Raw genomic sequence first — 22,567 nt, 5'->3', positions numbered from 1 at the left:
AAGAAAATTATCACCACAGATTATTTTCAAATCAGCATTAAGTTGTTTTTTTATCATCAGTCATTTTTTGTATGGTAAATAGATATAATTTTTGAATTTGTTTCACTTTTTATTTAAGGTGGAAGGGGACTGACTGTTAATTTTTATTGGAAAAAGCGGGGGGGGGGGGAGGGTTTAATCAAATAAAATGCATTGTTTTGAATATTGTATAAGGATAACGAAATCATTAAAAAAATACATTTATAGAATGTAATTTCAAAAAGGATGCCTTTTGGCAAGACAACATTAACTCATCTTGCTCATAGTGGGACTTGATACTGGCACACATAAAGGTATTTTATTTGTGGTTATGTTTCGTACCATACGAGTCCTAGGACCATAACTTAAGGGCATATATTCGTTTATTAACAGTCTGAATTTCAAGATTTAGACCAAATATGCATTATGAAATAGATTTAGATTTTCTTCTCAGGAACATACTGTACTCGTTCTAAGAGCCAAAATTTGCACAAGTTTACTGACTAAAATCCGTGAAATTCTAATTATTGTCTGAATCTTGGTTAATCTGTCGTTAACAGCCACAAGTATTTGAGGGATTGGTTTTTTTTAGCAGTTACTTTAATCATTATCGGTTTTTGCACATAAAAAATGGGACAGTATGGAGTTACTACGGTTACATAAATATAAGATCATATTAATATGGACAAAACCACATTTGATAACTAAAAACTAAGTTAAAATAAAGGGGGAAAAAAGTATTCGAATTACCAACTGCCTATTATTAAAACAACTGATTTTTTGTTAAACTATTAGATTTTTAAAAGTTATTTTCAAAAGCTGAAATAATGTAATGCCTTAGTAAATGGTCAATAATGAATTTTGTAAAATGCTTTTATTATATTTGAGTAGTTTCAACTGGTGAAAAAGATTCATTTTATCTTAAAATCAACTAATTATGATCACCATATGATTAAATAAGTCAAAATCAAATTTAAACAAAAAACGCCTAGTTTTATAACTTATTCAATTAACAGTAAAATAATCTATCAGAGCGTTAGTCGTATATTTACCCGGCCTATACACATATGGTCATGAATTTACAGCACGTGTTAACTCCATGGTCTCGTGGATCAGGGACAATGTTTGAAACGAGTGCGAGAGATCGTGGGTTAGAACCCTTGCTGTGTTAAACAAAAAACTTTGAAATTTAAAACTGTGTCTCTGCTAGGCACGCGACACCAAGGAGCTAAATCAATCTCCTAAATCAGGTATGGTAAGATTCAGCATATCAAGGAATCAATTATATTCCTTATTTATTAATCGAACGCAGAACTTTTGACATAAATGTGAATAAAAAAAAATCTACATGTACGACTACATTCAGCATATCAAGGAAACAATAAATTGATTTTAATTTTGTACAAGTTGGACCTTAATGTCGACCAATTTAAAAACTGTTAAAATATTTAAAATTAAAATTGATGGCTCGATTCGGGACATCAACTAACCAAAATGATTCAATCTCTGATGAAACCATAATAGTAGATGTTGGATCCCGATGGACATCAATGTTGAAGAATTAAAAAACAAACAGAGCCAAACATTCAAGATCTAAATACTATTACACGGATATATTTATCATATTATACAACCCCAGTAAATCAATATTTGATAAAAAAAAAAAAGGGTAAATTTTGGATCCTTTGGACCATAATGTGGACCTACTGAAATACGAGGCCAAAAAATCCAAAATTTCAATACACGGTTAGATTCAGGTTATTGGAGAAACAATATAATTCAAGACTGTGAATAAGATACTGATGAAATTGGTAAAACAAAATAGGGGACATTTAATTTCTTTAGTTTAGGCTTATATCAAAAATCAAACAACATGGTAAGATTCGGCATGTTTAAAAACACCAAAAAATATAAATTGTGCAAGACTTTCTCGCTAGCGAGCAATACTGTGCAATTGAAGATTTCTTGCTATCACACAGTACTGTGCAATTGAAGATTTCTTGCTATTGCTAAATTATGTACGCTTGTGATATATTGTGCTATTATGTAATACTGAGAAATTTAACATTTCTTACTTTTGCGCAATACTGTGCGTTTGCACAATAATGTGTTAATGCGCAATATTGTGCAATTACATATTACTGTGCAATAAAAGATTTCTTGCTTTTGTACAATACTTACCCAATCTTATATATATAATAATTTACACATCCTGTTATGGTGTGTATGGCCTACTTTATCAGTATTTGTTGCTTTTAAGTATAAATAAAAAATAATCATAGAAAAATGGAAAATGTTTATGAAAAACACATTAAAACAAATATGTAACCTTAACACAGCCTTCCCTTTGTGGTATAGCACCTTGTAGTACAATTTAAGAGAGATCCATGCACTTAAACACAAATTATTGTCTGGAAACTAGAAAAATGCTTCTTTTTTACCCCCAACTCCTGAACGTTTAAGGCACTTACCCCAAAACTCAATTTAAGCCCTCCCTTTGTGATTTGTAACCTTGTGGTACAATTTAAGAGATATCCATTTACTTACTTACAAGTTTATGTCTAGAAACCACAAAAATATTGTTCGGTTTTGGCCTGAATTCCTAAATTGTTGGTACCCCAAAAAAAATAATTAAAAAAAAAACTATCCCAACCTTGCTTTTGTGGTATTTAACCTTCTGATAAAAGTTTATAGAGATCAATTAACTGAAACTAAAGTTATTTTCTGGAAAGTAAATATGTCTTTGGACGCCGCCGACACAGATGCTGCCGACGACGTTGACATCCTACCATTATACGAACGCAGAATTTGTTTGCGGTCGTATAAAAATCAATCCAAATCTTACTTTTTTATATGAAACCCTGTTCAAAGAGAAACTTGAAATTAACTCAATTCATTGTCTGGAAATCAGAAATTATTATTTTGATGTCCCTTATTTCTCAAAAAAATTGTAGATGGGTATGATTGCCAATGCGATGACTATTCACCAAAGTTCAAATGAAGCGGGTGTAAGCAATTAGAGGCAATCGTACGACCTTCAAAAATAAGAAAACCAATATCACGTAGTCGGCTGTTAAAGCCCGACATGAAAAATAAGAAAAAATTCAATTGGGAAAATTAACTACTTAATTTATAAGAAAACCTAGAAAGTTTGAACCATTATCACCCAAATCACTCCCGAATTATACAAATAGCATTGTCCTTCCTGAAACAAGTTAAATTCTTGTTTCGGCCCCTTATTCACATACAATTTGGACAACACTCAAATAATCCGATGATTTCCATCCATCTTTTTTTTACTTTGCAGCCTTGAGATAAAATGTCATAGAGATCCATACACTTATACATTGTCTGGAAACCAGAAAATCCTTATTTGTTTAAGCCCAATAAGGTCTGAAAAGTTAAGTCATTACTTCCGAATCGATCCCAACTTTCCTTTATGATATGGAATATTATGGTACAAATCTATTTCACAGAGATCCGTTCACATGAACACAAGTTATATTGTCTTGAAATCAAATGTCTTCAGACAACAACATCGTCATACCAGTATACACACGCAAAAAATATATGTGTATATGCTGTACAAAACAGAGAATCAACAACCAAGACACGGTAGATTAACGCATATTTCCCGGCAGGGTTTGTAGTTCCTGCTTATTATTTGACCACATTCGTGTTATTAAGAAATACTAATCTGTTCAAGTCGCTAAAGATAATTAGGAAAAAAAAACGCGACATGAGTACAGATTGCAATTCGACAATTTAAATATGATAGCAGTTATATAAGACAAACATTGATTGAATGTGTTACTTGTGTAAAAAGAAATTATGAAATATAAGGTCTTTATAAAGCAGGATCCGTATTTAACATGTTTAAGAAAACACTTTAATTCTATTATAACTGATTGATACTCACAGTCCAACCTCCCCCATCTGTTGTCATTTCACAATACACGTTTTGTTTGGGATATATTTTGTATACACCAGACACTAAATTAAAATCGTATTTCTGAAGGTCTGTACAGTCCCTTGCATTTTCGTTTTCGTCTTCACATATTCCTGCATAATAATAATTATAGTAACCTTTTAATATGTAAACCATTTGATATGTATTTCTCGATAGCCATATAACCTGACTCTTATGACATTTAGAAGTGTAATGTAGTTCAAATATTTTTTTCATGTGAAATCATTTGTAATTTACTAATTATTTACCAGGCTATTTATATTGCTTAACAATAGAAATGTTGCACTACCCTATCAAATAACTGAATAATTTAAAAAAAAATGATTCATTCTTTGCGCATGCATACATTGATGAAATGTGTAAGTTATACCCTTTCAATTTAACTGTAGATACATCAAAACATTATAACACTTGCCTTTTGCATCACGTTTCATCAAACTCAGTATTTTCGAGACTAGCTGTTCATCATCTGATTCTGTATCAAATATATATATATTTTTATTTACATATGTGAATCAAGATATTAACTATGATTTAACAACTGTTGGTGTAATACTACCAAATCATAGTACGTAATATCTGTTGCATACACAAATTGTCGTAAAACCATTCCCTTGAAGGCAATAAGTCATACATTTCGTCGCCGTCATTGTCATCAACATATCATGTATATGTTTGGTGTGTCAAAGCACCATTATTTTGTATGTGGTGAAACGTGGTGAAACTTAAGGTTACATGGTTACTAAAGCTTGTGTAAATAAAAAAGGGTTGAAAGTTTGATTGGTTTACTTCCAGTGATGATTATTTTCTTATATGCAATGAAATGTTTATGAGAAAGTTTTGATGAAGACAAAGAGTCCTTGTGTATTTATCATCCTAGAGATTATTTTTGTAACACATTCAACTGATTGTAGGCAGATGAGATAAATCTTTGATCTTTAATTGGTCCACACAATATTCTCTCATGAGGGGTTAGATTTTAATTTTCGAATACATTTTGATCAAATCGCCGTAGACATCGTCTTACATTATACTAGATTTTTCTCAAACCATTGAAATGAATATGACAAAACTTGACAGTAAGGTTGAGAGTATCACAAAGAAAACAAATCGCATTCAGTTATTCATCAAAAAGTTTTCTTTACGTGTAATACCGCCAAATTATAAAAAGTCACATCTGGATGCATACAAAAAATAGTTCGAAAAATATATTCCCTAGAACTTGACAGTTGTAGTCCTAATTTTATTGCAATACAAACATTCTGAGTCAAAAACATATGTCTTTGGTGTTTCAAGGCAGAAAAAGCGGTGAAATTTGATTGGATAACTTGCATGTTCTGATTATTTTCTTAAACGCAATGAAATGTCATGTGATATTTTGTGTTATGTATTTGACAGGATAAAACTTTGCTCAAGCCAAGTATTTCTTTTTTTTAAACAAAGATACATTCTAAGCTATTTTTTTGAAAAGTGCAAATTTAACAAAGACTATTAGGAGAAGACAATTAGGGTATTGACCTGTAATTGTCATGCATTCAAAATATCAGATTATTTAAATAATGTTCATTTGTTGATTTCACATAGAATATTTAGTGGAATAGTTAAGATTCATACTTGAAACTAAAGCTTTGTTTACACTGCCGATCAGATCAACTCGATGATCCCGATTGTCCAAATGTCCGCGACCTGGAGTAGTCAAATTCTTGATCGGATCTGTTAACGATACACAATCCGCTATCCGACTGCGGACGACTTATACTCGATATATTACGACTCCTTAAAGACTTCATCACGACTCCAACCCGACCACTAATTGATTACATATTCAATTATTCTGACCAGTACACAATATCTACACGATCTTTACTCGACTAGCTAGACCGAATCAACTTTTCTTGATCTCAGCTTGATCTCGATAAGACCCGATCGACCTGACAGTAAAGGGCTCGTATGGGATAGTCGAGCATTGGTCAGTTATGTACAGTATAAGAAAACGTCCGAAATTGAAATGCCCCGCCACAGCGAATGCGTTATTTAGTGTTATATACCCTTGTCTGTACGTACGTATATATACGTCCCAGCAACTTGTTTCCGTTGTCTAACTTTATATTACCGCAACCAAATGTATGAAACATATAGACTATGCTTATTACCATAAAAAAACTGATTATGTGCGAATTAGAGTGGCGTCATCTTTACCGTTCTTTGGTAATGACCCTTTGCAAGCGAGAACAGTATCTGTGTTCCATTGACACATTCTTCATTTATTTGGTAAGAGTCAGTAGTTCACAGAGGGTCTGAGTTAAATTATACATTTATAAGATATCTACATGGAGATAACGCAGTTGGATTTGTGGACAAGGATGTCAGAGCTCCAGAGAAAAAGTTTAATAGGTGTGACGGGGATTGAAAATAGGATAGAAGACTAACACGAAGGCGTAGACAGCGAACTGCGCCGAAAATTCTAGGTAAGGCATTGGCCGACACGTCGACCCCAGTATTAGCAGAATGAGAAACTTACAGCAGCTCAGCAAAGATAACCTCAATAGTTATAATAAACAGCTGCGCCATGAGCGCATGATACGCCCGTCGTCTTGTGTGAAAGTTTTATGGAACAATCATAAATAGTTTCTGAGAAAGTTTTAAGCAATAACCATATTTTGTTTTTAAGATAGGACGGGACATATGACCCCCTCCCCCCTCTCTTTTTTTTTTTTACAAAAAATCTAAATATCACTAAAATACAAGTTTGAATCAAAACCATAAAGGATACAGATCTTTAGATTACTATAACAAAGAAGTGTGTAAAGTTTTGAGCAATAGTCATAAATTGTTTTTGAGATACTGCGCCACATGTAAAAAAAAACATCCCCCTTTTTTACAAAATCCTCAATAACTCAAAAATAAAATTTTGAATCATCACCAAAACGTATGCAGATCTTAAGATTAATGTAACAAAAAAGTATGTAAAGTTTTAAGCCAGAATCATAAACCGTTTTTGGAATACGACGCGACATTTAAAAAAAACCCTCCCCCTTTTTTACAAAATACTCAATATCTCAAAATGAAATTTTGAATCATCACCAAAAAGTAGACAGATCTTAAAATTAATCTAGCTAAGAAGTGTGTAAAGTTTTAAGCCATAATCATAAATCGTTTTTGATATACGGCGCGACATGTAAAACCCCCCTCCCCTTTTTTCCCCAAAAAGTATACAGATCGTAAGATTAATATAACTAAGAAATGTTTAAAGTTTTAAGCAATAATCAAAAATTATTTTTAATATACGGTGCTACACGTGTAAAAAACACACCCCTATTTTAGTTACAAAGTGCCGTAACTTAAAAAGTTTTAATCTTATTTTCACCAAAAAGTATACAGATCATTTGACCATCATAAAAACAACTATAATAAGTTTCATGACATTTGAATAAGTCGTTCTCAAGTTACAGTGCGACATATTTACGCCGGATAGACAGACGGACAGACAGACGGACGGACATTTGTATAACATAATACTTCTCGTCAAAATTTTGACGGGCGTATAAAAACGTAGAGTAGGAAGCTGATATGTTATCAATGGTAGGTGTATTGCTTTTTTGAAAAAGGAAAACACAAAATGAGATGTTTCAACGGATTGGTTCTTATGTTAGATATACATATACATAAATTTTACCACCTCCTTTTCCTTATTTACAAATTAAGCTTACAGTTTTTTTTCATATATGTGCACATGTATGTAATCAGTATTAACCATAGATTTAATATCCAGTTCAATAATGAATGGTTAAAGATAATTTCATGTTGGTGTTCATGTCCATGACAATAACGTGCATGTATTTGCTAAAATATATTGCAGAAAGGGCGGTCACCTATTTCCCTAATAGTGGCCAAAAGTAAAATTTCAATCCATTGAAATGATACCTTTTCTGAAACTGTTTACATATATCTATCAAGAGATCTAGTAAAAATCATATGAAACAAAGTGTGTAAACATTTATCCAAAGATAAAGGTGATCTAGTATAATAGTTAATATTTTTCGTGTCATTTGCTGTCTTGTGGCGAGTTGTCTCATTGTCAATTATACCACATCTTTTATACTACAAAATTGTTGGACCTTAGCTCCTTAACTTTCAGAAAATGAATGTTATTGCACAAAAACTTTCATATTTAAAAAATACTTCGGGCCTGAAATGCAGAATCTACTTCTCTTTTAGAAAACCTGAGATCAATTCTGGTTTTTGTTGGGTTCGTGTTGCTAAGGTTTTAGTTTTCTATGTTGTGTTATGTGTAATTTATTCTCTCCGTCTTTTCATCGGTTTTCGTTTTTTGCCATTGATGTGTCGATTTGTTTTCAACCTTTCAGTTTGATTATTCCTTTTGTATATTTTTCTCTCTTTCAAAATTTCAAATTTCCTTCCAAAAGTACAGAGAAGTACTGTACATAAACATGATGGTGGAATTTTTCGGAGTTAATCTTTTGTACACTTAAAAATACAGTGACGCTATATTTTTGCGGATCTGCAAATCCTTTTAGAGAATCGAGTAGCAGTCATGTGTACTCGTGTATGACCCAGTAGAGATTGAAGGTTGGTCGTATGTGGTCAAGTAGGGGTCAGATATTTGTCGATGTGGTGTAGGATAAAAAAAAAAAAAGAAGCCGCAATAATATGGAAGCAATTGGGCATCAGTCGAGCTAATCTGTAATACAGATCGTGTCGATAGGGAAATGATCAGACAGTAGTTGATCAAAAAGGTTGAGATGATCGAGTAATGATCAGTACGATATTTGTATTCCGACCAAAATCGATCTCTACATGATCCTTTGCCGATCAATGCGACTGATATTCGACAAATTCCCGATCTCTTCTCGAGTAACATGCCAAAAATTTTCGAGTAGAAAGTCAGATCAAGGTAGGCAACCCCGAACGTTCTTGTTGATTGAGGCAGACCAGTCTACCGATCACTTAATCAGTCTTCGTCGAGTTGATCTGATCGGCAGTGTGAACTTGGCTTTAGTAACAAGTATCTCCTTAACTCAAAATAACACATAGATGTGTATTTACCATTATGACCCATCTGTTTTGACCTTGTCCAATGTTTTAAAATTTTGGCAAAACTTTTTGGAGTTTTGGATCCTCAATGCTCTTCAACTTTGTACGTGTTTGGCTTTATAAATATTTTGATATGAGCGTCACTGATGAGTCTTAACTAGACGAAACGCGCGTCTGGCGTACTAAATTATAATCCTGGTACCTTCGATAGCTATTTTAAGACATGTATGTTTTAAAAAGTAAAATTAAAAAGAAATAATGAACTCCGAAGAAAATTCAAAATGTAAAGTCCCTAATCAAATGTAAAAAATCTCAAGCTAAAACAGATCCGAGGAACGTTCAAAACGGAAATTTCTTAATTTAAATGATAAAACACATCAAACGAATGAACAATTGTCATATTTCTGACTTGGTACAGGCATTTTCAAATATAGAAAATGATGGACTGAACCTATTTTTTTTAGCGCTTAATCTCTCACGTGTATGATAACTGCACCAAATTCCTTTATACTTACAACAATTCGTTCACAAAACAGTCATAATATTTTAAATTACCAAATTATGGGCACAACAGTCACCGTGTCACAATCTCAATCAGACGAATGAATAACAACTGTCATATTCCTGACCAAATGACGCATTGACCAAGCATATGGGCAAAAGATAAAGACAGGAATACACAAATTTACCATAGCACAATAACACAATGACTGACTTTATAAGTACAGAGCCATGTCATGTGTGTATTAAAGAAACATCAAAGGCATATATATACAAAGCACATACGCAAAACAGAAAGACAAAAACATTCATTTTTACAAAAGCACAACAACGGGATGTATAAGTACAGAGTCAAATCAATTGTATCAAAGAAACATCAAAATGAACATAGACAACGAAGATTATAAAAAAAGACTATAAAAATTATCATAGCACAATAACACAATCATGGGATGTACAAGTACCGAGTCACGTCAAATGAATATTGAACAAACTAGACAGATTAGACAGTACAAGTAATACATGTTATATTCATCAGGACAAATGAAAGAAAAGTTTAACACGTTATTAACATGATAAACAACTGCAGTACCCAGAATCTATCGTGTATTATTTGTGAGTTGAAACCGAGTATTTATCAACAAGGTATTGGAACCTTTCGATGAACTCTTTTAGAAAAATTACGAGACGTTCCATGACATATTCCTGGTTCGTCAACTTTCTGCTCTGACACTGGTGACATTTTCCAGAGTCTGAATAGAATATGAATTACTATATGGATAAATTTCTTTTCAACATAATAAAAATACCTTTCAAAATCCATTCAGTATCATCCTTTATCTGTTTATACAATTTAACAATATTCTTGTACGTTCCCACATCTAGAAAGGAAAGAAATAAGAACTTGAAATACTTGACCACCAAATAGAAAGTAATAAAAACAGCATATAAAATAGTAAATTAATGCCTATTGTTTCCTTTCAAACATTTAGATTGAAGTTTTATCTTGAATACCAAATATTTTATTACTACTGTTTATCCGTTATTACTTGCGTGTGTATGAGGCTATTCAAACCACTGAATTAACACACTTGCCGAGAACCATAGTACAAATATTTCGACATTATGAATAGTTCAGAGTTACTTTTCAACTTCACAATATTTTTGGCTGTAAAAAAATATTAACGTAAAATTGAACTTCAAAACTTTTAAAATTACCGCCAAATATTTTTCTTTTGTGATAATGCTGCATAAAGCAACTATAAATCAATTATTCAGTCATTCATTTTTTTTTATTTTCCTGTTTATATCAAAATTATCAATATCAATTATTTTACTTCCAATCTCCAACCTTCAAAATGCCCTTACTTTCTAAAGACTGATTATAAATTATTAAAGATGTATATATAGATAGTTAAAATATTAATCTTTTAAATGAATGCAATATTTTTGTCATGCAATCATTTGGTAATCAATTATTATGCCATTAATGTTTGCTTGAATGAATTTAGCTGTATCATCTTTATAACTATACAAGAAATTTTATTGACATCTTAATCAACACAGCAGGAGCTACAAAAGGATGTCTCAAATTATAGCTATCGTATTCCATTCTATTTTAAATATGCAATTGGTGTAAACATCCTTACCACATAAAAGTAGATAATGATTGATTATGTGTAAAATTTGATCTATACATTCTATCCGAAATCTGAGACATCTTTTGTAGATAATGCCTCTAGGAACAACATATAATAAAATCAATCCTCTCGGGCTATCAATGAAGAAGCTAATTTCAATTGAAAGTGGAAGTTGCTTGTAAAAGTTTGTAGACACAGTAAACATAATAATTGATTACGTGATTGTTGTATAATACTATCATTGAATTAATTTGAAATAGTAATCTGTTAGCTATCCATAACTACCACTTTTATAAAATTACAAGCATTTTAAGAAAGTTACAGCATTTTTAAACTGGGGAATTTGGAGGTATAAAATCTTTGTATTATGCTACCTTAAAAACCATAGAGAGTATACGGAAAAAAAAATGAATAAAAACAACTACACCAAGTTTAATGAAGAGTTAATACCAACCCGTTATCAATTTCATAGGAGTTTCCCTGAACTTGATAAAACAATCATGTTAATCATGCGTACAAGAAAATTGCTTTACACGAATTATAGGGAAGATTTCTACTGTACGATTGTTTCAACACTTATGTATCATGCTAACAAAACTTAACTCGTGGATACATTATATGAATTGTGTAGCCGTATTTTGCTTACATTTTAGGCATTTCCGGTAAATAATGCTGATGTTTTCTCGTGTGAAAGTTTAACATTGTAAAATCCACGGCTTGTAATAGCTGACTATGATGTAAAGACTTTGTTCATTGTTGAACGCTGTACGGTGATCTATTGATGTCTTTCTTTGTGTCATTTTGTCTTTTGTGTATACTTGTCAGTGGCAATCATGCCACATCTTTTACATATTTGATGTTGTCGTTTAATTACGCTTTTGAAATTTTCTTTGTACTTTGACTTGGGTTTGGAACCGTTTTAATTCGAGTGCCACTGATAAGTCTTATGTAGAGGACACCCTCAAGTGGCGTTCCTTAATTTAAAACAAAAACTTGTATTGTTGATAACTCTTTTTGGGTCTCATATAAAGCCGCACATTAACGTGAAGATTTAACGTTTGACGTTTTCTGTTAACACAGATCACAGCTCGTATTTTTTTAGTCTCTAGGTTGATATCACTACAAAAAGTCTGAGAAGACCAATTTTTGTCTGAATTTGCATGAAATTTTACTCATCATTCTTAATTTGTTTGAATTATATTTTAAAATTCTTAACATTGTATGAATTTGTCTAATAAGGTTCTTGATTTTTCTGCACACGTGTCTTGACAGTATGAATATTATCTTAATATTTCTCGACACTTTCTGTATCATCTGATAAGAGTCGTTATAAGTCTCAACCAATTATTGACTGTCTTGAATTTGTCTCGATCAGTCTTCACATATTCTTGATTTTCTTAATAATTTCTGAATATGTGTTGACACGTTCTTGACCGTCTTAAAGCTGTCTGAATATATCTCAACACAATTATTGACGGTCTTAAATATGTCTTGACACTATCGCAACAGTACAAATTTTGCCTGGAGTGTCTACAGACATATTCTGCATTGTTAATGACTTCCAATTGCTGTTATATACTCATTTTTAAAATCGCTCAACAAAATGTGAAGAATAAACGATTAATTTCGTAAAGTAAGATACCCTTTAGGTGCACCTAAGTGGGAATATTTAGAATGCCCCCGGTGTAGTTTAATTCTGATTCATTTCTATTAAATGGTTAATTAATTGTTTTCACTTGGAAAATATGTCAAAGTTACTGACAATAAGCATTGATATGTTTGCCGTTCAAAAAACTGCCAGTCAAATTTGCTTAACTTAAATGGGTGAATCGAGGCAGTTTTATGTGATCATGTGTCCCTTTTGGACACCACAATTCATCTTGTGCGCGTATGTGTTTAAAAAAGTGGGGCTTTCGTTTACTAATAGTGTGCCTAATACACTCAAAGTAACTTTAATTTAAACACATAACAGCAAAGTGTCCGGATTTATACCAAAAAACGGGAGGTTTCACTTATTTACACATATTACATTTGTTTTATATACCTATATGGAGTTATTTTCTTTCAGAACAACAGGTCATTCTTTTTCAGAATCAACCTGGACGATACCACGTTTCAATGATATATGCTTCAAGGCATTAAATAATGACCTGTGTGAGGTCATTAGTGTCCTTGATAAACATGCAATCTATGATTTACTTCAAAACTTTATTCGTCTAATAGTTTTTTGTTGCCGATTTGGAAATTTATTTTTTAAAGTTCAATCGATGATAGGTGTAAAAGAAACCGTCATTGTAGTCCCGCATTTTAATTTTAGAAACAAATAACATGGAGTTTTGTTAATTTATCGCTACAATAAAGATACATTATCATATATGTCAGATGAATTTTAATGTAGACTTTCATAAAATAAATCCAGATTTAACATAATCGTGTGTAAGATTTTGAAAATCTTATTGGGTCAAACTGAATAGGTTGATTGATTTTTGGTTGCTTGCTTGACGTCCAGTGGCAAATATTTCATGCATGTTTAGAACGATACACACTGAATAGGAAATCATACTGTGACCTACATGTATTTATATTCGTCTTCGTGTCAGTTCTTAACTTTTTAAAATTTATGTATACCTTTTACTCTATCAAATGATCAACTAATAAGATAATCTTTTATTCTATTGAATAACATTAACGTAACTCACGAAAGGGTCGGGTGCGCGGAGGGTATATAATTATATCCTGATTATCTTTTAATAAAATGTGTTGCTATTCAAAAGACAATCTTTCTGAATTTTTCATTCGATTCAAGTAAAATTGTTAAAAAAATAACAACTTTTCCGCGATAGAAATAACATAACAAATAGAAAAAAAAACATACCCCCTCCCCCTTTCCATAAGCTAAGTGGTACAATAAATTACTTACAATGTGTCTTGTATTTGTCATACACCGTTATCGGATGGTAACAGTACACTTGTGTCTTACTTCATGCAGTTACAGTAATATTTTTATTGTGTATGGATAATAATTTTTAAAAGGTTTATATCTAAATTATTTAGTGAGTTTTATTTCACATTCTAAATGAGCCGCAGGGCGTATTAAAACCTGAACGCATTAGAAAGGAATATCCCACTTTAGTGTTGTTGGTAAAATAGGATACTAAATTTTACAAATCTTTATAAAATTAATATTTTTTGACGGTATATAAGTCAGATAATGCATATTTTAAGGTTTTTCTTGTCGTAGAACACACCTCGGGGTGTCAGAATTGTTCAAAGAAAGACCTCCCTCCGGTCGGTCTTTCATTTGATCAATCCTGACACCCCGAGGTGTGTTCTACGACAAGAAAAACCTTAAAATATGCATTATCTATAACATATATAGTCCGCCAAAAGTTAAGCACCATCTATTTTTGTCGCATCGAAATGTTTTCCAATTTAAAAAAATCAATTAATCCTCGAAAAAAAGAAAACGTTCATGTAGCAATTTTGCTAACATATACCATAAACAAACCACAAATATAATTTGGGTCACTTATGAAGGTTCTATGCTTTTAGGTTTTACATTCATAGAAATAGTGTAAATTACACAAATCAGAAACGGAATTTAAGTTTCACTGTGATTTTATTTTTTTACATCAATTAATCACCCAATATCATTAAAATTTTCTAGAAATAATCTTTGGTATGTTCGCAAAGTTTAATGTCAATATTTGAGTCAAAAGCATGTGTAACAACCTCACTTCCGGTACAGTTCCAAAACACGACGTCTGAAACACGTAACACGCATTCAAGACTTTAGTTGAGGAAATCTAAGCCATTCATCAACAATTACCACTTTTAAATCGACAAAATTTTGTGAAGGTTGGTCTCTGCGGTTGAGATTTCTGCCAATGACATCCCAGACATGTTCGATAGGGTTTATGTATGGAAACATGAAAGGCAAAACTATAGTGTAAATGGCCTTCTGCTCTTTGGACTCGGTTACAATCCTTGCCCTGTGTGGTCTAGCGTTGTCGTCCATGTACCAGGGTCGTGACCACGTTGACACAACTGGGGGATTATCAAAATGAAGGACTACAATGTTTTTAGGCACTAAATCTCTGTATGTCTGTCCATTTATGTGACCCTGCAAGATATGCATACCCGGCTTACAACGATATAAGAAGCAACCCCGTACTGTAACACCACCAGGACCGAATGAAATCATTGGGCAAATGTTGCATTGGTCAAAGGCCGTATTATTTCCCCGCGAAATTCGTATTATGGCGTCTGCTGGTCGAAACATAAACCGACTCTCATCTGACCAATGACTGTTTTGTCAGCTTCTCATGTTCGAGCATAGATCGTGATTCTTCTATTGAACATGCCTGTACAGTGCCTGCTTGTAAGGGCATGTCTTTTGACAACACGACTTGATGTTCGGTTGAAGTCGACGGATCAATGTTAGCACACTAACATGACCACCTGGAGAAACAGTGTATTTGAAAACGCGCAGATACCCATTAACAAGAAATTTCCTTGACTGCTTTATCGGAGTTCAATTTTTTTGGTCGTAATGAATTTTCTTTGTGTATGTTTAGGGCAATTCATAACACCAAACACAAATATTTCTTTCTCAATAGTTGAAAAAATATTGCCAGTTATATATCGGTGGTGCTTAACTTTGGCGGACTGTATATTTGAGGAAATATTTGTGATGATGCTTTATACATGATTTTTTTTATGATTAAATACACAGAATATAATCAGACTTGAATGGTAAAATGCAGTCAATATTAATCATACTTAACAAACATAATATTTAAAAAAAATCTTTGAGTTTCAGTTTGAAATGCATAAAACTACGTAAGCATGGTAAGGTTAACCTAAATAATAGAAATCCAAAAATCCAACTTCCAACCTCATCCATTAGAAATGTTATTAAAGTGCAGATGCAAATGATTTTCTTGTTGCTCTCAATATATATATTCATACAAAATGTTCTCAGTTTACTCACTTTGGACTATTTTCACTGCGTCCCGTTTCATCTGATTGGCTGTTTTGTTGTTATTGTCTTGTAAACATACTCCTTTAATCAAAATATGTCCATGTTTATTGTATTACCTCAACATGCTCAAGTTTCGTACCCATTATAAGATTATTTTCATACATAAAAACTCTGTAAAAAATGCAAAAAAGAAATAAAATAGAATATCACAAATTTAAAATATTTTTTTTAAATGTTTGTTTTAAGTATTTGTAAGTTTTATCATACAAAAAAATACTACAACAAACGGTCGTCCAGGATGTATAATTTCTATATACAGTGTAACCTGTGTAATCTGACTCACTGTAGAACCAGAAAAAAATGTCGGACTAAGAAGGTTGTCGGAATACTCAGGTAATTTATACAAGGAACGGCATATTTTGAGACCATGAAAATGTGTCGGTTAAAGCAGTATATTGGATTAGGCAGGTTACACTGTAGTTCTTACCATTGCTCTCTACTGCAGCGAGGCAGGATTTTAATGGTATCATGTCTTAACAATAGAAACAGTTTGTTTTAACCTGCAATATCAAAATCTGATTCGGGATTTTTATAGTGAATCTTGTGTATCGGGTAGGGTTGCGATAGCATTACATTTTACTTGTCCTATTCCCACGTCCATGAATGGCTTTTGATATATTTCAACTTTTGCCCAATATTATTCATTTAGTTTTAACACTTTACTGCTCAAGCATTGTCACATTCTATTTGTTAAGTTATTTTTATCTTGATATAACATGCATTGCTCATTATAATTGAAACACAAATGAGTAATATGACCAGAGAATCATATTGTCTAAGTATAGGCTTATTAAAACTGAATAAAATATATGCATACTTGGCAACTTGCACGTTTATGTCGTTTAGCGTTCGTACAATTGCATTCTTTATCAAATGAAAACAACAACAAAATCAGCCAAATAAGGTTTCTCAACATCTTACGAAGGAACGAAAATTTACCTAACTTGACGTAACTTGCCGTAACGAGAAAACAGTGCGGATTCATTTAATTTATTCAGTAATTTTAGACTATCCGCTGTGATCTTTTTCCCTTTGAAATTTCTTTTACATAAAAAAATATATAAATTCTGGATTTTGTAAGACAATTTTGTGTCGTAGATATATTATTTTGAATTGATATATACATGTATACATAATAAATGACGTACAAGATACGGTTTATTCAAACAGTTAAAAATTTAATTGATCAATAAATTATGTCGAAGAAGATAAAAGAATATAAAATGTTTAGACTTAAGACAGCAATCGTGCAAGAGATGTTGATAAACATGACAACATCATTTCGAATTCTTTAGTACATACATAAAATAAGGTAAATATAGAACTTTGGACTGGAAGGGGGTATGAATCTTTTTGAATTTTATTAAATCAATGGAAGAGGGTCGGTCTTTCGCATATAGGAGTTTAACCTAATTTAGGCGTTAACGTCTTTAGTCTCTAATTGAAAAACAAAACATCCTCGGATCCGGAATAACTTTGTTGCCCTAACTCTAAAATTCAAATTACCACTTCTTGACCTTAAATGATTATACCTGATTTATAATCTAGCTTCAAGGGCCACTAGTTACGACACACATATATTTATATATAAACAATCTAAAGTATGATTTGTTTTTGTTCAATCAATGCTGAAAGTGAAACAGTGAAATAAGAATTCGCTTTTAGCAGCCAAAATGGTTCAGTTTTGTCAAATTAAGCTAAATAATATTGATAATGAAATATTCACTTGCAAGTGAATAATTCGACCTCATTAAATCCGTATTCATGTGAATTTCATTTTAACCTCTTAACTAGAGATGGAAAACGCATGCATTGTACATGTACTGATTATTTAAAGGAAACGAATATCCACATTGAAAGTGAAACAAAGGTAAATCATTTGATGACTGATCCGATACACAAATAATCTTTCTTATACAGGTTAAAACGATGACTGAGAAACATATATTTTAAATCTATGAAATAAAATTAAACAGACCTATAAAAATCCGATTGCACGAGTTAGCTTAATCTTTTTATATCTACATATTTGTTAACATCGTATATATCGTCATCTGAGATCAACTCGATAGTTATTAGATGGAGTCTAGGTTAAAATACACATGAAACGAAACTATATATTATCGACCCTATGCCCTGTAAATTGTTTACTTTAGACTTTTGATAGTTTGGATAAATTTTTTACAACGTTATCAATAGGATATGAGAATTTGAGTCAAATCAGTGTCCATGAATTTGACGGCTAGTGACCCTTTAAACTGATAAACTGAAGAAGGGAAACACTGAAATAAATATTTGAAAAAACACCCAGTTAACACTTTCAAAAGATGTTCTGTAATGATTTTTTTTTTTTTTTTTTTTTGGATTGTTTTGTTGTCATGGCAGTTCATATTCTCTTTGTGTATGTTTTATAATCGCACACATTGTCTAATAGATATAATATTAATTTTTTTTTTTCGTTTTTATGGCATACTGTATGTGTTTTCTTCGGTTTTTAATTTTCTCTTTATTTTTGTTTAATTTAAGAATGGAATTTAAAGAAAATATACGTTTCAAAAACTATGTAACCATCAGTTTTGTTGATGCTGTAGCACTCATACTTTTAACAAGGATACACAAAACTTTAACTTTACGATTTGTCGAGTGTACCTTTATATATCTGTATATTATTCCTAAAAATAATAAAACAGTAAGTCGAACCAATTGCACCTAGCGCACAATGAGACTTTCATGTTTGGTGCGTTATTCCAGTAGACAGAATTTACCCAAACTGACCCTCCTTTATTTGTTCCGTATTTATAAAAGATGTGTCCACATTCTCTTTTAATCCTTTTACAAACGCTTATCTCGTCGTGAAAAGAATGAAATGCTTTCCATAGAACGTCAAACATCCAACACTCAATCAAATGAAATGCAAACCAGACGCGCGAGATTGTTAGTAACAACATAACAAACTGACAATGTTCTTTAAAAATGGATAAAGGAGATAAATCGAACGCATATATTCGACATGTAAACGAACGAAACCAAACGTAACATTCAATGACAGAAAATAGAACTGGAACAGCGATGTGTAACAAAAAAATAAATTGCAAGGTTGCAAAATGACTATGGAATATTGACTGTTGTCTTTAAACACACTGCAATAACGGTAGACATTTATCGTTGATTTTATTATAACAAAATTACTGCTCCTTAACGATACGTTCGTAGAGTTTCTTTCGTTCGTAACATGTTGCGAAAGCTCTATTATGAGCTAATTAAATGATCAATAAACTGTTTACATTTCACACACATGTAATTGTAAGCTAAAATAACATGAAATTGTGAATCAAGTTTTAGTAAAAAAAAATTAATTGGTAAATAACAATATAGCTTTTTTCGAAAAAATAACACAAAAAAATGAATTATTCAACTACTCTATTTGTAAAGTTACCTAGCAAGAATAATGAAGAATATAAAAAAAGACAAAAACAGTACAAATAAACTAAGTATCGATTGAATTTTACCTTGTAATTCCTTCATAGTACCGTCTAACATAGATTCCTCTCTTGACGAATTTTGAGGATTCCGAACTACTACAATGTAATGAAATCAATTAGTTCACGTTTAACTGGTAAGCATTGACAGTAGGATATAGCTTTACGAATAATTTTCTTCTACTTTGCTTGGTGTTTTTCTGATAATATTTACTAGAATTAGTTTTAACTGTTTACTACGGAAGCGTATTAGGGACATAGTAAATACAAAATTGGCAATGACCTTTTTTTTCATTGACAAAATGTTGTCAATCTCGAAAATTTTTACTTAAACTTTAAATTTTGACTTTTTAAAAACTCGAAATTTTTACTTTATAAAAGCTAGAGGTATTGACTTATTTTAAACTCAAGTTTCGACTTTTTTTTTAACTTTAAATTTCGACATTTTGTAAACTCAAAATTTCGACTTGTTTTAAACCCGAAATTTCGACTTTGAACTCAAAAAATTATTATTCTAAATCTCGGAAATGTTATATTAAAGAAATAAATTTTGTTATTTTGAAATCTCGAAATTTCGACTTTTTTTAAAGTATTTTAAAACTGTTTTGTTAGTATTCAGACACAGTTTTTACATTTTTAGAAGTAGTAGACATAAACGCAAACAATTAAAGTGTCATTCACACATTTTGGCAATTTATATTATGAAATTGGTTTTATTCTTAAATTAAGAAATGGATTAGCAGTTGATATTGAAGAGTTTCATACGGAAAGAACTTGTCTTTAGGTTGATACACATATCTGAAGTCCAGACTTAAAATATATATTTTCACGTGAAACATATTTCATTATTCCTCCACAAAAATAGGATTTTCTATTTGAAATAATCGCTTTATAAAAAGTAGAAAATTCAAGATTTTAGAAAGTCAAAATTTCTAGATTAGAAAAGTTAAAATCTCGAGTTAAAGTCGAAAATTTAAGATTTGAATGTCAAATTTTCGATTTTGAAAAAAAAAGTTCACTGTGAATTTTTTTGTTTTTTCTATGTCCGTAATACGCTTCCGTAGTTTTAGAGTTAACGATCGAGATATTTATGAAATAAAAATAGATAACTCACCGATATTTCCTTTGACTGAGAAACTATTAACTGCCACAAACAAGGCACAGGGTAATATCCAATGCATTATCTGTATCCCAAAGTTTCTTAATTTCAAATTGAAACACACTGAATATCGATGATTTTTCGGTTGATGTCTGCTAAAAGCTTTGCTTACGGCCAACTGTTCTTAAATATACGAATACATAAAACTTCTAAATTCTCAAGCTTATATGTTACCATCCTGCAATAATAAATTATTAGTTTTTTTTATCTTAAACTGTGTTACGTGCCAATTTCCACGATTATGACCATTAAGTGTCATCCGGCACATTTGACATGAAACAGATACAATAAAACAGCTTTTAAGTTGTTTTTTTTTCTTTTATCTTGAATATGAATCATCTTATCATATATCTATAGAGTCAAACATACATATGTCAAAATTAAATATATGATACTGATGTGTGTCAGATTAAAAGTTAAGTTTATAAAGTTAGATTTTTATAAAGTATTTTGCATCGAAATGATGTAAATGATTACTTCTGACGTAAAGGAACTTATAGTCAAGGTTATCCATCACGTTTTATCTAAAATAAAATATTTACTCTTTTGTAAATCTGATCGTGAATGATTTTAATTTTGTTCCTCTCAGTTAACAGCTTCTGTAGTGATAAATCCTTAAAATATAAACAATGTATATCACATAAAATAGCAATGTTTCCTTGAATGGTTGATTGTCTGTTAATCTATTACTGAACATAATTTTAAAAAAGTTATGTCATAAAAGAGAACGTCATTGATTTATCTATGTTAAATTACTGCGATTTTTCTCAGTAAATATAGTAAATAATATTTTAATACAATAAATTGCGATGTATATTTACAGCAGGCAGCAACAAAACTACAAAGAAAATCAAAAGACATGTAAATGCAAATAAACGCTATCATGCCAAAAGATAAGATACTTGAACGACGTCATGTCAATTGCGTTTTGCAATTGACAACTATAATAACCGTTTTCTCTGTAGATAAGTTTAGGATATAAAGTACTAAATGGTGGTCCCGTTGCCGGCAATGCTATTTTTAGCAATTATCTCCTTAAAAGGCGTTTTCATTAAACTAATTATTGAAAATATGTTGTTGTCTAATTGAAGCTCGATATCTATTTGTGATTTTACCGCACTCAAATATATATGGTCCCATGGCTTTTCTTGGTGAATTTTGGGTTTTTTCACGATACCTGACGATTTCGCAGAAAATTTTCCCTAATTTTGAGCAACATAAAAAAAATATTTTCGGCATTTCATACTATAAATTTAAGGACAAATTTGTGCTTGCATGAAACTTCATTCATAATGCTTTCTAGAAGAAAAATATATAAAAGATATAACAACCAATCACAGAGAGCCATCTATTTTTATCTCTATGTCATGTTCCCTTCATAAAATGGCTGCGCCCATGTAATTTTATTTGGTACATTGTAACCTATACGGTAATAAACAATTTTTGAAATTTGATTTTTTTTGCCGCATTAGTTACTTGAACATTGCTTGACTTCATTCTACTATGCAAAATATCTCATTGTAAACTGTATAATACACAGGAATTAATTTCTGGAGCCTACCCCTGTTTAAAAATTGGTAAAAAATTACACTGATTTGTATAGACATTACGGTTCTGTTTGTTGCAGGTGTAATATTTTGTCTCTTTGTTAGTATTGCCTTTTCAAAGTAATCATGTGCTTCTGATATTGATCAACAGAAA

At 31.4% G+C, this 22,567-nt stretch overlaps 1 protein-coding gene across 2 annotated transcripts in view; it reads right to left on the bottom strand.

Annotated features, from left to right (window-relative positions):
* Positions 1–21,102, bottom strand: part of LOC139497162 (fibrinogen-like protein A) — a 28,715-nt gene extending 7,613 nt beyond the window's left edge. Inside the window, exons 1-6 of one of the 2 annotated variants that reach the window (XM_071285250.1) lie at positions 20,822–21,102; positions 19,738–19,806; positions 16,178–16,249; positions 10,354–10,425; positions 4,404–4,463; positions 3,938–4,080 (exon numbers count right to left, since the gene is read on the bottom strand). In XM_071285250.1, the coding sequence (XP_071141351.1) occupies positions 3,938–4,080; positions 4,404–4,463; positions 10,354–10,425; positions 16,178–16,249; positions 19,738–19,806; positions 20,822–20,888 (483 nt within the window). In that variant the 5' untranslated portion in view covers positions 20,889–21,102. The remainder of the gene's footprint in view (positions 1–3,937; positions 4,081–4,403; positions 4,464–10,353; positions 10,426–16,177; positions 16,250–19,737; positions 19,807–20,821) is intronic. The other variant, XM_071285251.1, reaches the window with a different exon arrangement.
* Positions 21,103–22,567: the final 1,465 nt, after the last annotated feature.

The sequence above is a fragment of the Mytilus edulis genome, chromosome 12 (assembly GCF_963676685.1).
Source record: "Mytilus edulis chromosome 12, xbMytEdul2.2, whole genome shotgun sequence".
Taxonomy (NCBI): Eukaryota; Metazoa; Mollusca; class Bivalvia; order Mytilida; family Mytilidae; genus Mytilus; species Mytilus edulis.
Note: the sequence above shows the minus strand (reverse complement) of the source record. Positions and strands in the feature narration are given on the sequence as shown.